The sequence below is a fragment of the Cutaneotrichosporon oleaginosum genome (genome assembly GCF_008065305.1).
Source record: "Cutaneotrichosporon oleaginosum strain ATCC 20508 chromosome Unknown ATCC20508_contig07, whole genome shotgun sequence".
In the NCBI taxonomy this organism is placed as follows: domain Eukaryota; kingdom Fungi; phylum Basidiomycota; class Tremellomycetes; order Trichosporonales; family Trichosporonaceae; genus Cutaneotrichosporon; species Cutaneotrichosporon oleaginosum.
The window spans coordinates 498,174-512,107 of record NW_027072176.1 but is presented as its reverse complement, the minus strand read 5'-3'; the positions used below and the strand labels follow the sequence as shown (position 1 = coordinate 512,107).

The window sequence follows — 13,934 nt, the reverse complement described above, 5'->3', positions numbered from 1 at the left end:
CGCCGTTGGCGTCATGGCTGAAGCACCTGGAGGGCTAAAGACCCTGCGAGTGGCGAAGTCATCTCCTCACCCTCCTCACATGGCGGCGGACAAACATCAAGCCTCTGCCTGCGCCTGGGGGCTGGGGCAGGAGTAGCCCAGGACCAGGAACGAATGCAGGGTGGTAAGAAGTGCAGGAGCACAGGAGGCAGCAAGGATCATACAGGCCGTAGGACTCGAGCGCCGTGCCGGCGCGACGCAGCCTGGTGCAAATAGCGGTCGGTGAACAAGCCCCGAAAAAATAAGAAAAAAAGTGGCCCCGACGCATCCCCGAGACCCCGATGCCGGCGGGTCTGTGCATTCTCTCGGCGTCACATCATGCACCCAGACATCGCTCATCTCTGTCGCTCACATCCTCAACGCCACTGCCACTATTGGCGCACGGCCACGGGCATGTGTAGGCGGAGGGAGACAGCATGCCGCATCGTCGCAGCTCGTCTGCATCGCCTAGGGGCTTCCAATTTGCCTGCTCCGAAGAAGCCTCCAGGCATCCAGGTATGCCTCCTCGTCAGGTACAATCGGCCTGAGGTTCCACTGCCTTGGGTAGCATCCGAGAACCCGCGCGGTCGCACCACCACCCCCATACGTCACTCGCCCTCCCTTCAAGATCCTAGTCTACGTACAGCTCCACTCGCGGCGTCGGAGGAAAGGGCTTGCTGCGCGCTGCGCGTTCAAAGCTCAAGCATGGGTGTGGGAGCGTGAGAGAGGGTCGCCCGGGCCTTTGTTCGGGTTTCTGGGTCAGGCATCAGGACGCTCTCGGGTGCGTCACGGGAGGCGCAGGTCGATAGGGGCAACTTAGGCAACTGCTTGTTCACAGGGCGCGACGGGTGGCGTCGATTCATCTCTCACAGCCGTCCAAAAGCGCTTCGCATTCCTCGTCCTGACGCTGTCTATACCGCCACACGCGGTGCTCGATGTTCAGTGGCGCCAACTCTTGCTCCTGGCAGCCCAGAGCTACTGGATCGTCGAGAATTCGCCCAGCCCTGCCATTAGGCATGCCCTTGGTGAGCGACAAGGATCATGCGATCATGCGGGCGATCAGTGCCCGTGCAGACGGTCGGGTATGCCGTCCGAGAGAGATCGAGAGCGCGAGCTCGCGTTGCCTGATTCTTCTCGGGGCGTCCGACCTACTCCTGATTCCAGCAGAGCCGGGGTGGCGACACTTGCGCTCTCGACTCTCGGAACCAACCAAACTGCGGCACAGCCGCTTCATGCCAAGACCTGGGCGAGTGGAACGCATGCACGCAGCATGGTGGCTCCGTTTGACTGCTCCGCTCGACTGCTCGCGTGCGATACGTCGTATAGGGCCTTTGAAGGTGGCGGCCATGCATGCCGGAATTCAGGGCGGCAGCTGTGGAAAAGTTCGAGCGCGAGTCGGCGTGTAAGCTCGTCAACTCGTGCGGCCGGTCAGTGCTGTATTCCGAGCGCGAGCTCGGTGATGTCATGGTATGGATTCGGAGGTGCGAGCGACAGGTGGAGCAAGGCGCACCCCCAAGCCCAGGTCCACACGCAGCCGCTGCGCTGGCGTGACGGCCTCGGCTCGCACCTGTCCTTGGAGGACGCCACGCGTGGCTGCTGCCTGCTCGCTCATGCTCATTGATCAGCGCCCCTGGTTCCGCAGCGCATGCCCGACGGCGAGCTAGGTAAGCGCGGAATCGCTGGCAGTCTGGAACTGGAAAGATTGTGGATGGTTGACGCGCGCTCCGCAAGTCCGGAATTGCGTCTCGCAAAGACGTGAGGTGGCGCTCAGGAGTGTTGCACGGGGGCGAAGACAAAGAGCTCAGGTGCGGAGACAGTTGGATGGGGGTGGCGCTGCGCTGATGAGCCCCGCGATGGTTGGTACATGAACACTGGGCGATGGGTGGCAAACGGTGCAGAGAGCTCCTCTTATGTAGCTATGAGTCCGGGAGGAGCGATGATACACCTCCGACGCCGAGACCGAGGGTGGCGCTGGTGAACGCGCTCTCTGCTAAAGTCTTGATCCGCACCATTCATCGCTTCATCGTTGTACAACACGTCCCTCTCATCGTCGAAGACTCCAAGCGGAAACAATGTACCGTTCAACCTGATTCCAGGAGTGAAGTTTGGAACCATGCACAGACGACTCTGTCCGCCGTGCAGTTCTTTGTCCACACAATGTTGACGGGGTGGCGCCGCCTCATCCAGGGAGTTTGACCCTGACGACCGCCAAAATCTGGTCCACGGCCTACATTGGCCCGACAGCTGATTATGGGATTGGTGCTGGAACGACAGCAGACCTGGAATCGAGTGGAGCGCGGCTCGTGCTTCGGCGGGGCGGCGGGCGGCGGACGCTGACCGTGGAGCCATGGTACCGAGCTGGATCTATCCGTCTCCGCAGTCGCCCAGCGCCATAGGGCTTGCTCCAGGTCGATACACGACTGCCACGGACGCTCTATCTCCAACAAGTCACACGCCGGTTTACCCGTCGTCATCGCAGAGACGCACCCTGATCTACATCACTGTCAAGGGAGAAGGCCCGGTCACCTTATGGTAGAGCGGGCGGACTTTCGACGACGGCGACGGCGAAGCGGGCAACTTGAAACGCGTGGTTGCGAGCTTCGGAAATCGCCCTCCGTCACAGAAAGATAACCCGATCAACAAGCAGGGGGCCACATTGGAGTCCTATGACTGGTTACCTTAAGCTACTATCCCCTTGCACAATCCTGAATTTGTTGGCGACCCATGCCCTCACCCTTGCAAGTCTTGGGATTGCAACTGACGTCGGACTCGTTGCTGCCTCTTCTTGGCATTCCTCACAATCTTGGCACTCCGCACCTCGGCTTATTCGACGCCTCCAGCCTTATCTCCCTGCCTCGAGGTCCTCTGGAACTTGGGATCAGCGACTGCGAGGGTAACAAAGTGAGAGGGGAGTCACCAGCGCCACTGACGATCTCTGAAAAGTTGGGAGCTTAGCGAGCTGCATCGCGTTTGCTGGTCGTTATTCGACCCAACGAACCAAGTGGTAATAATTCTGCGACACAAAAATGCTGCGGAAAGTCCGCGCATCGTGGCCCTTGCGTCCGATCTGCAAATGCAGGAAGGCAGACACAACAGCCCCAATACTCCGACATTTCCTGGAGCCACGGAGCATTGAGCGGCGCTAAAAAAATCATGCAGGCAGACTGCCCTCGCGATGAAGCTGGTAGAAGCCGTCGACAGGGCAGGGCGCTTCGTCCCCAACCGATCTGACTACGCCGTCCAAAGGGCATCGAGAAGTGGGCATCAGCCGCTTGGCGATGAAAGGAACAGCCTGATATTCCGCTCCACGTTGCGCACATTGAGCTGGGACCGACGGCCATGCCTCGGAAGAAAAACGGCGATATCAGGTTGCCGAATCCCAAAGCAGAGAGTGGCATCGTCTCCCTCGTCCGCGTTGGGAAACAGCGTAATCTGCTAAAACGATCACGGCCACAGTGCGGCATGTGATTTTGACCAGTCCTGAACTCTGATTCCAGCATCATCAAAGGGCGACACGGCCATTTTACAGGCTAAAGGCTGGCCATAAGACCCCCGTAAGGCCAAGGCGGCAGGAAGACTCGTGGCGGCGCAGACAGTTGGAGGCATAGCCACTTTCACTCTTGATAGGCTTCAGTTTGTGGCTCGAGGGCTGTCGAGGGCGAAAGTCAGCTTGAACCTCAACCGCGTGGAGCGAACACGCCACTGCATATACAGGGCCGTGCCGTGGCACTGGATGTGGATCAAGAAGGGAGGGGTAGTCGGCGCGATCGTAACCAGACCGCCGGGCACTCTTCGCATTCCGTGTCCCATGTGCGCAACAAGCCCTCGGATGCGTTGAGGCTGTGTTGGCTGCGTTTACGGGTGTCGTGGGGACTCAGAAGGACAAGCCACAACGCTCGCGTCGTTCCCCTGCAACGTGTCCCGCCGGACAGTCTTCGGTACTTGGGTACAGTCAACCCGTCGACGGCCTTTGATCCACCCCCGGTTCTCTCGATGCTCAGGACAACGATCCGATCTGGTTCACGGTCAATGACAAAGTCCGGTCACCGGCAATCGGTGACACGGGGCCATGCTCGGATTCGGTGAGCTCGCGAGCTCGGTGTCTGCCATGACGCTGGCATGAGTGTGGCATGTGCAACCCCTCACCCCTCGTCCCACCAAAATACATCTTCGATTCAGTTTCGTTTCTCACCAAGCGCTTCCTATTTCCCCTTGTTGTTGAGCGCTCCGGAATGCACCAGCATCATTCTACCATACGTCTCGCCTAAATCCTCTATTGTTCGGCTTCCACACTGACTCTGTTGAACGGCAGAAAAACCCTGCCCTACTTCTCAGCTTCTCAGCATACCTGTTCTTTTTTCAACCAAAGTCCGTCATCCCATTTGAACTCCAGTCTCTCTACCAGGACTTACCCGTGAAGAAGTAAGTAAGGGGATGCGCCGACTGCACATCCGATCCGCCACAAACAGCGCGGAATGCAGAGGGTGCCACATTCCTCTTCGCCGGCCAACCAACCGCCACTGACACCACTTATGACCGCGTCCCCCACTCGCTACTTCTTTTTGATCTTCTCCTGACCCACAGGGCTACAACGAGAAATATGTCACACGTAGAAACCCCGATCTTCGTCTCGCAACCCGTGTCAACAGAGTGACGCGTCCCACCCCCTGCTTGCCGATATAGACATGGCCCTGGCCTTGCAGATCCCGCTGACCCCGCTTTGCACCCTGCCTGTCAACATTTCCCATGTCGTCACTTCCACTCATCTCAGATCGCCCTCGCCCCCGAAGAAGCCAAAGTGACGGCGCGGAAGTGGTGACAGCGCAGAAGTGGTTCTCGTCGCACAATGGTGATTGTGCTGACATCCCGTTGACCGCGCTCTTGCTGCCATGCTGGTAGCATGGGTTGAACGGAGCGAGTGGACGGCCCCGACAGGGTGTAAACTGATTGCTCACTCCGGACACGGACCTCCGGCCCCGGGCCAATCGCTCACTACGCTATTCCTGGCCTCCAGTCCCCGGTCACTGCAAAAAAAGGCAGTTGAGCATCGCTGCCTCTCGCCAAGACAGTGCTCGTAGCCAGGCCTAATTACGGCCCTCCGTGTGCGTCGGAAGCGGTGAGCGCATGAGCGCCGCAGGATGTCCCCGCATGTCGTGGCAGTGCCTCTCGATGCGGAAATGTGTAGAGTTCAAGTCCTGAGACAAGATTAAGGTTAACTCAAATGCAATGCTGTCGAGGCATGAAGGTGCCTTCACTGACTTTCTAAACATATAGTAGTTACGGCCTTGCCAACCATTCCGCAACTTGCTTGCGACGCTACAACGTCGCTACTCGAAGGCAGTGCAATCTACAATCCTCCGCAAATTTCGGTACTCTGAGACCGCTTCATCGTCGACGCTAGACTGCATTGCGCCCGCCGCTGGACCATAGGCCTGCCCCCGAAGTTCCAGCTTGATATGCATCGCCGCGATCCGCACCTGAAGTGAAGACATTGCCAGACCCAGAACTCCATGCGCTCATGCCCTCTCGCTCTGACAGTGTGCACGACAGGATACACGGCCCTCGCACAAGTCTCCGACTCTGCTCTGGCCAACGCAACACCGTAGGAAAGGTTATCGCAGATGTTTGATTCCCCGCACGATAAGCGTCATCTGCTTTCGTCCTTCCCAGCGACGTGGCAAATGAGGATGGCTGATGACATGGGGACGGATAAGAAAAGGCGGAAGGTAAACTAACATTACAGCTGATCAGTCACAAAAGATGAGGTCATGGATCGTGACAGTGGGTGACGAGAGTGTAACGCAAAGATGCTGGCCTGTAACTGTAACGGGTGAAGTGTACCAAGACCACGGAAGATGTGTTTTGGTGGACGGATTGGGAGATGAGTTCGGAAGCAGAGCTACTACTATCCGTGACTGCTGACAACGATCAAGGTGCCACACTTCCTCTCCACCCCTGCGCCTGGCGATCAGAGCTGCAGGGTGACAGAACCGAACGAAATGCTATCCTTGGCGCCGCCTGATATGGGTAATTGCGAGGAATGGATCGTCAGCGAGGTTACATTCCGTGGCTAGCACCTGGCACCACTCGTTCCTCTGAACAGGGCTCATTCCGTGCGGTCGCAGTCCAACCTAAAGAAGGCGCTGGGGGTGAGGACTCTCCACATCATCTCACGCTTCTGCCGTCTCGACAGTCCCTTCTGGAGCGGACGTCCGAATTGTGGACCGCTGATTACCCGCTAATCGTGGCCATCTTGCGGATGTGCGGCAAAGATCCCACGTGCAATGCATACATGATAGTACATCTAGACCTCAAGCCCGTCGTCCTCCTCTCCCTTGCCGCCGTGGTCGAACTTGCGCTTGCCGCCCACGCCGCCTCGTGCGTCGCGTGACACCTTTTCGCGAAGAGCGTCGACATCGACGCTGTCCCCCTCCTTCGCCCACTCGCACACCAAGTGTCGCCCAAGCAAATGTGTGTGCTTGAGCGCATCCATCGCCCTTTGCGCTTCGGCGTGCGTCGTGAACTCCAAGAACGCGAAACCACGCGAGCTGGCCGCTCCCGTGGCCGACAGCGTGCTCTTCTTCGGCACGCGCAGGCTCTTGAGTGTGCCGTAAGCACTGAAGAGAGCGCGCACGTCCTTCTTGCCCGCCTCGAAGGGCAAGTTCTTGACGAGCAGCTTGGTACTCTTCGTCCCGCCCATCTCCGCCTTCTTGTCCTTCTCGTCCTTGTCGTCTTCGACACCGCGCTGAGCGAACTTCGCCTCCAATGTGTGGCCGTCGACCTCGAAGCCCTGTAGACCGGCCAGAGCCTGCTGAGCCTCCTTCTTAGTCTTGAAGCCCACGAAGCCGTAGCCCATGCTTAACCGCTCTCCGGGCCGCTTGGGGTCCGGCTTGGTCTGAACGCGCGCAAAGCTGAAGCCAGGCAGCGTCGAGAGCACAGACGAGAGGCGCGTGGTCGTAGTCGCCCATGCGAGGTTCTTCAAGAACAGCGTCGACCCAGCTTCGTCCTCCGGCGCGGGCTGGTCGCGCAACTCCTCGGCTGCCGCCGCAACCTTTTCCACCAGCGCAGCGCGCTCCGCAGCCTCCTTGGAGGCGGGGGTATTCTTGGCCGTGGGGTCCTTGAACATGCCCTCTGGGCCCTTCTCAAGGTACAGCACGGCGTTGCCGAGGCGGCGGTATGCGAGGGCACGGAAGGCACGTCCGGCGTCCATGGCGTTCTCAAACTCGACAACGCCGATGGTCCCAGCAGGAGGAAGAAGCACGCGTTTGAGCTCGCCATGCGGCGCAAAGAGGTCCTGCAGCGCAGTAATAGACGTGCCGTAGGGGATGTTCTTGACGAGAATAACCGTCTTGGAGCGCGGCACGCGCGGTTGCAAGCTGTCGAGCACAATGCCCTCCTTCTCGAAATATGTCTTGGTCTCGGCGATCACGTGCGTCTCAGCGAGCGCAAGTTTGACAGCGGGCGAAATGTCGTCACTCCCACTCAGCAAGTCGGCCTTGCTCACGCCCATCCGATCGGCCACTGAGGCGGCAACAGCATCGCTCTGATGTCAGCGGTGTGATCGTTGTAGTGGCTCACGTTCATGTACAGCGTCGCCCAGTTAAGACCTTTAGCGCTCGCCTGTACACGCTTCTCATCCTGTCGCGCCTTGACCTCGCCGCGCGCCTCCGCCGCCTTGCCGAGCACCTTGCCGTCCGTTGTGCTCTTGCCGACTTCCACGACTGTCTCCTGCCCAGGCCGCGCCCGACCAGGCAACACGTGCAGCAGACGGCCCTTGAATGTCATCTTGTCCAGCTTCTGACGAGCACGAAGAGCGTCGGCCGGCTCGCGAAAGAGAATGAACGCTGTACCCAGAGGCTCGCCCGTCTTCTGTGACACCGGAAGATGAACGTCGACTACGGCGCCATACCTGCCAAATTCTTCCCGCAGGTCGTCGGCTGTCGTCACAAAGGCGAGGTTGCGCACGAACAGTCGACCTGTCGACATGATGAGCGCATCTTCGGGGTCGAGCTGAGGTTCTGTCGGCATCTCGTCCTCGTCAAGTCGTTGCTGGCGCTTGGCGAGCCATGCGGCATCATCCTCGTCGTCGTCCACAGCCTCCTGCTCTTCATCCTCCTCCGCCGCTGGCTCAGCCTTCTTGCGCTTGGAGTCGGCTACCCCTGCCCCGCCAGGCGGGGCTTCATGTGGCTTGGTCGGGTCCACGCCCTTCATGACCTCCATGAACTCCTTCAGCCCCTTCTTCTCCCTCTTCTCGTTCTTCTCGGGCACAGCCTCAGCATCGTTATCCAGACGTGCGCGCTTGGCCGGCTTCTCGGGCTTCGGGGCGAGCGGCTCATCACGCACAAAGTCGACCTTAACTTTGCCGCCGCCGAACGCGAAGCTGCCGTCGAACCACTTCTTGGCAGCCTTGGCGTCCTCTTCGGTTGCGTAGCCAACAAAAGCGAAGCGGCGCTTCGGCACGAGCTTGGAGTCCGTCACAGTAGCATCCTTAAGCGTCTTGGGCTCGGTGAGCTTGGCGCGGAAGCTTTCGGGCGTGAGGCCAGGCGGGAGGTTGAGGAAGATGAGGCGCGACCTTGCGATTAGCACTGGGGTAGTCCATGGTGAGCACACATAGCCAACTTACATGTCGATGCCGGTCTCAGAGTCGTAGTGTGAACTTGATCCGCAATTCTCAAGTCGGTGCGTCACAACAAATCTGGAGGTGGAGTTCGGTGGCAAATCCTCATCCAGGCACCGTGCCTCGGGGCTGCCACGCGCAAAAGATCGCAACAAAAAAGTGAATCGGCGGTAACCAAACTCCGACCGCGATCTTCTGGATTATTGTCAGAAATTGACGGCAGAATAATCGGGCACCGCTGCCCAGCGCCCGGTGGTGCGGGGGTGCCATCGAGTTGGGTGTTCGCATCTGCTTCGGTGACCACCAACCTAAAAATGCCTGGCGTCCGCGACATTTCGTGAGTGCCAGCGACGACAGCATCGACATCGACACGCGCGCGCGCTCAGACGCGAGAGAATCGACAGCGGAAGATGGGGAGCGGCGGACGGGGAGCTGTGGGGGCCAAATTTGCCGCCCATGAGCGTCTAATGGAGCTAGCGGGCAGGTGTCTGCTAGCTAGCAGAGAGTGTACCCGCACGGAGGTGGTGCGGACGGTCTCGTGGAGTTGGTGGCAGCGCGCGCGTTGTTATTCCGGTGCGAGCGAGCGGATTGATGCTGACCCAGCGCCTTTCATGACTTCGACTCTCGCGCGATACGAACTCGTTGATTCCCTCCTTCCCTCTTCCCCTCTCGCCGCCCGACCTCGCATCCTCGCAATTCCGCTGTCTTGCGCTTCCCATGCAGCGCTGAGCACTTCATCACGGCCTACTCGGCCCACCTCAAGCGCTCGGGCAAGCTTGAGATCCCCACCTGGGTTGACATTGTCAAGACCGGTCCCCAGAAGGAGCTCGCGCCCTACGACCCGGACTGGTTCTACGTCCGTGCCGGTGAGTTGCGCGCCGCATACTGCCCATGGGCAAGGCGTTCTTGTGGAAGTTGAACTTGTTGCAACTTGCCCAAATTCTCGTTGGGAACCGACTGACAATAGCCGCCGTCGCCCGTCACATCTACCTCCGCAAGCACGTCGGTGTCGGCGCGCTCGCCAAGCTCCACGGCACCAAGCACCGCCGCGGAGTCCGCCCCGGCCACCACCGCGACTCGGCCACCGGTGTCGAGCGCAGCGTTGTCCAGGCTCTTGAGAAGATCGGCGTTCTTGAGGCCCACCCCGACGGTGGCCGCAAGATCTCGCAGGACGGCATGCGTGACCTTGACCGCATTGCCACCGCCGTGCTTGAGACCCAGCGCGACGAGGAGGAGGACGCGGTGGAGTCGGAGAGCGAGTCGGACTCGGACTCGGACTCGGACGACAGCGACTAGGTGTCTCGCTGACAGCGGGTTCTAGGTGTATGCGATTCTATCACATTCCGGGTGGCTTCGCAAGGGAGGGGGAGGGGCTGGTGGACTATGCTGTGGGCGCTGAGAGCAGGGAGTACGAGTAGGAGTGCAGTGCGACAGGAAAGGATGTCGCGCGGGTGGGGGAACAGAGCTGTCACTGAATATTGAACACCCGTCAGCGCTGATGCGCTCCTGGGATAGCCTCGATCAAGCGATCGTCATTAGGGTCGCCACGGTCGTTTTTACTCCGGAAGCTCATCCTCGGGTCTGCGTTACACGCGTAACTGACGAGAGGCGTCGCACCACCTCCCGTTGTCCGTTGCCCACATGCATCGCCTGAGCGCTCTCCTGACCTGCTCACATCACAAAGTCACAAAGGACAAGCTATCTCATAGGTATCTTACGGGCTACATGCTGGGAATTACTGGGAGGGGGAACTACAACGGGTGTGTCATGAGAAGTGCGAAGGAATCATTGTCCTGGGAACGGGTGGCCAATGCAGCACACTTGGGTAGGACTGTACTGGATACTACCAGTCTAAAAGGCCCTCTTCAGTCCGTCGAACGAGTGGCGGAGACATGGGCGGCTTGGCCACAGCCATGACTGACGGCGAAGCGCCGCGGGACGAGTACGCGCTCCCGTCCCAGCTTCCCTCGCGGCTCATGGGAATACCACCGAGCGAGGGCACGGCGAGCGAGTCCCGGCGAGCGGGGCTGGCAGGGCTGAGGGAGCTCAGGCTGATGTTCGTGGAGCGGCGGCGGCGGGCAAGCTGTGCGGCCTGGATGGTTGCCTCGCCCTCATCCTCCTCATCCTCATCGTCGGACGAGTCTGACCAGGTCTCCGGTTCCCTGTACGAGCTCTGAGAAAGACTCGTGGTCGAGAGCGAGCCCAGCGATGACGCAGACGCAGATGCACTGAGCTTGCCCCTCTGCCACCAAAACAGCCACAGCGGGACTGGGATGAGGAGGAGGGCGAGGAGGCGTGTAATTTCGGCCATAGGCAAACCGGGGCAGCGGCGCCGTGGAGGCTTTACTTCAGGCTCTGGCTCCGCGGGTGCGGGAGTGAGCTCTGGGGTGGGAATACGGGGTGTCGGGGGCAGGTGAATCGGTGAGGCAAGCGTGAGGCCCTCGGATGCGGCAGGGGGCGGGGCAAACTTCAGCGGCCGAGGTGCGGGCTCACGAATGCGGATAGGTGATGCGAGGCTGCGAGGCGCGGCCGTGCTCACGAGCTGGCGCTCAGGCGTACTCTGCGTGGAGTGGGGCTGCGGCTTGCCAGGTTCGTAGTCGGGCAACGATAGGCGAGCGAGCGCCCGGTGGCCGGGCGACCGGGGAAGAATGGAGCGAGGGAGAGTGCTTGCGCGCCTGGACAGAGCAGGTGTGCGAGGCGGGAGGGGGAGTGATGCGCGGCGGAACAGCTGGGTGCCGTCGAGCTCCAGTTCTGCGGGCAGAGCCAAGGGGCTGAAAGTCGGGCGGGTAGGTGTGGGCTCGCGGATACTCATCCACTCCAGCTGTGCAGAGAGTGGGCGCCGCCGGGGCGGCGGCGTTAGGGGCGTCGGCGAAGTCGATGGGGGCGTGCTCCAGTGTGCCACGGGCGTGGTGGGCCAGTGTGACGGAGAGGGCGGCCAGCGGGCGTGCTCGACAATTTCTGGTACCGGAGTGGGGGGACTGGGCAGAGACGCTCTGTGTGGGTCGATAGCCATGGAAATGTCGAGGCCATTCCCTTCGTCGACGTGATCGCCGATGTGCTCACTCTCCGACTGCTCGAGCTGCTCGGGCACTCCTGCGAGTCCGAGACCCCGCATGTCGGTGCGCAACAACATTGTAATTTTCGGACGTCGTGATGCACGCCTGCATATTATATCAGTAGAGGGGCGGTACTGTCAGTGCGCATCAGTGCAGACATGAGCTGTGCAACCAGAGGACGATGGTTGAGGGGAAAGTGAGCGGAGAGATGAATGTGCATGGTTGAGTTGGTTCCTGTACCTATGCCAGCATTCCCGCACAGTGTTCCCGCCATGCTTGGCTCCAAGCTCTGCAACGGCAGCCCGGGTCCTAGCGGCCTGACCTAGCGGGCTCCCGAACCCGATTCCGTCATGTCGACAACCTTTGTAGCGTCAGCGTCTCTCCTCTCATCCTCCCTCTCGACCCCAACTTTTTCTCTCCCTTATCTCTCGCATGCTCTCCTGCTTCAAGGATCCCGAAGAGCCCTTGCTGTCCACTGCGGCCAAACCAGGGTGCATTTTTTGCGCCGTGACTCGCGAGCACTTCGATGTCGTGTACGAGGTGCGTACTCTCTCGACCAGGCGTGGGAGCGTACACAGCTGGGCGTAACTGGCGGGTAGACTTGTTCCTTCCCAGCGTGCCCGGGGCCTGGCGACCCCGCGGTCTGGCGGCAAACACACACATGCAGGCGGCAAAGAGTACACGAGTTGACGGCAGGATGCGGAGCTCATCGCGTTTCGCGATCGCTGGCCGCGCGCAGCCGGGCATCTGCTCGTCATCCCCAGGCAGCACATCGGGCCCGTGCTTGACTTGACCCGCGAGCATGTCGGGCTGAGTGAGTAGGCTTTTGGGTTTCCAGCGACCGAGAGTTTCGGAGAAGATGAGACGTTGCAAGCGAGTTTGCGGTGCCGCCAGCACAGCCGCACACGCTCATTAGAAGATTACAGAGAGGGAGTGGGCAGGCGGAGGCGCGAGTTTGTTGGCGTGATGGCGCGAGAAGGAGGACACCGAACGCGGGTCCCTCAGGGTGGCTCCGACACGTGAACATTACGGCGCCGCCGAGAGATCCCACTCCCGATCACACCCAGATCCCACTCCACTCCGCACTACTGAGTAGTGGTATCGCGCACCGGACTGCACATTGTTGGCTGCGGCGATTTAGCACGTGGACGCTAGTGTTCTTCGACGCTAGTACTTCTTGACCATCTCGGCATGCCGGATCGTTTTGGAGTCACAATCACACGATCGGGCTGCACTTCCCGGCCGGCCGGCCGGTCCGCATTTCCGCTCAGAACTACTGGAATCGCTTGCTGCGCTGGACCGTACAGGCGAGTGCTTGCTGGATTCGCAAGTGTGCAGCACCTCCGTGACTGGCCGTAAGCGAGGGCGGCCATACATAAGTCACTCTGTGCTTTCACATGACGTGCACCTGCAACTCCCCTCTGGGGCTCTGGCTTGTCCGATGGATGTGAACGTCGGCGCCTACCGACTCTCGGCGTCAGCCACAATCTGAAGGGGCTCGATGGGCTGCGCAAGCCTCGCAGACTTCATCCGCTTGACGTGCTGACCCAAGTCACGCGCATGAAGGAGCGTGGGCTTGCCCTCGCACCCGGCGCCACCAAACTGGGTTTCCACATCCCGCCGTTCTCCAGTGTCCACCACATTCACTTGCACGTCTTCACACCGCCCTTCACAACTCTAGGCAAGTTGATGTACCCAGTTCGCCAGCACGCCCACGGCAAGGGGTGGAGCTGGTTCGTATCCGTCGACCAGGCGATCACCGTTCTCGAACGTGGCGACCGTATTCGGCTGCGCCGCTGCTAGCGCCAACCGATGTTCCAATGTCGGACAACTCTCGCGTCACTGTGACCGTAAGCTTGTCTCGTGAGCTTCCATAGATCAATAGGCACTTCACTCTACTCCCCGTTCCGTACCCTCTCTAATCCCCACTCTCTTTCCATCCCGGACAGTCTCAGAGCGCGGCCGGCCACCTGCCATCGCCAACACCCTCCCGCTCCCTGTAAACAACCCAGATCTTCCAATGTACACTGTTATACATCCCTTTGAGTTGTAAGTGGAAGCGTCGCCATCTATCGGCATACGGTCATAGGAACAGGAGATAGAGAACTGGGGCTCACTCAATAACGTAACCGGGAACGGCTATCCCAGGACATGTAGTTTCTTCTTGGCCTTCTTAACCTTGCGCTCCGTCTCTTTGTGTATGTAATTGCGCCAATCGCCGACGCGTTCGTCACGACGCTCTG

At 60.0% G+C, this 13,934-nt stretch overlaps 2 protein-coding genes across 2 annotated transcripts; one reads left to right on the top strand and one right to left on the bottom strand.

The window, feature by feature from the left end:
• Positions 1 to 953: 953 nt before the first annotated feature.
• COLE_07414 (uncharacterized protein) lies at positions 954 to 1,639 on the top strand (the record flags this gene model as incomplete). The annotated part of the gene is made up of 2 exons (XM_018419321.2): positions 954 to 1,069; positions 1,171 to 1,639. 2 exons carry the CDS (start codon positions 954 to 956, stop codon positions 1,637 to 1,639), a joined length of 585 nt encoding a protein of 194 aa, XP_018282099.1.
• Positions 1,640 to 6,322: 4,683 nt separating this feature from the next.
• On the bottom strand, positions 6,323 to 8,969 carry COLE_07413 (uncharacterized protein; the record flags this gene model as incomplete). Its single annotated transcript, XM_018425695.2, has 3 exons — positions 6,323 to 7,561; positions 7,597 to 8,590; positions 8,944 to 8,969. 3 exons carry the CDS (start codon positions 8,967 to 8,969, stop codon positions 6,323 to 6,325), a joined length of 2,259 nt encoding a protein of 752 aa, XP_018282100.1.
• Positions 8,970 to 13,934: the final 4,965 nt, after the last annotated feature.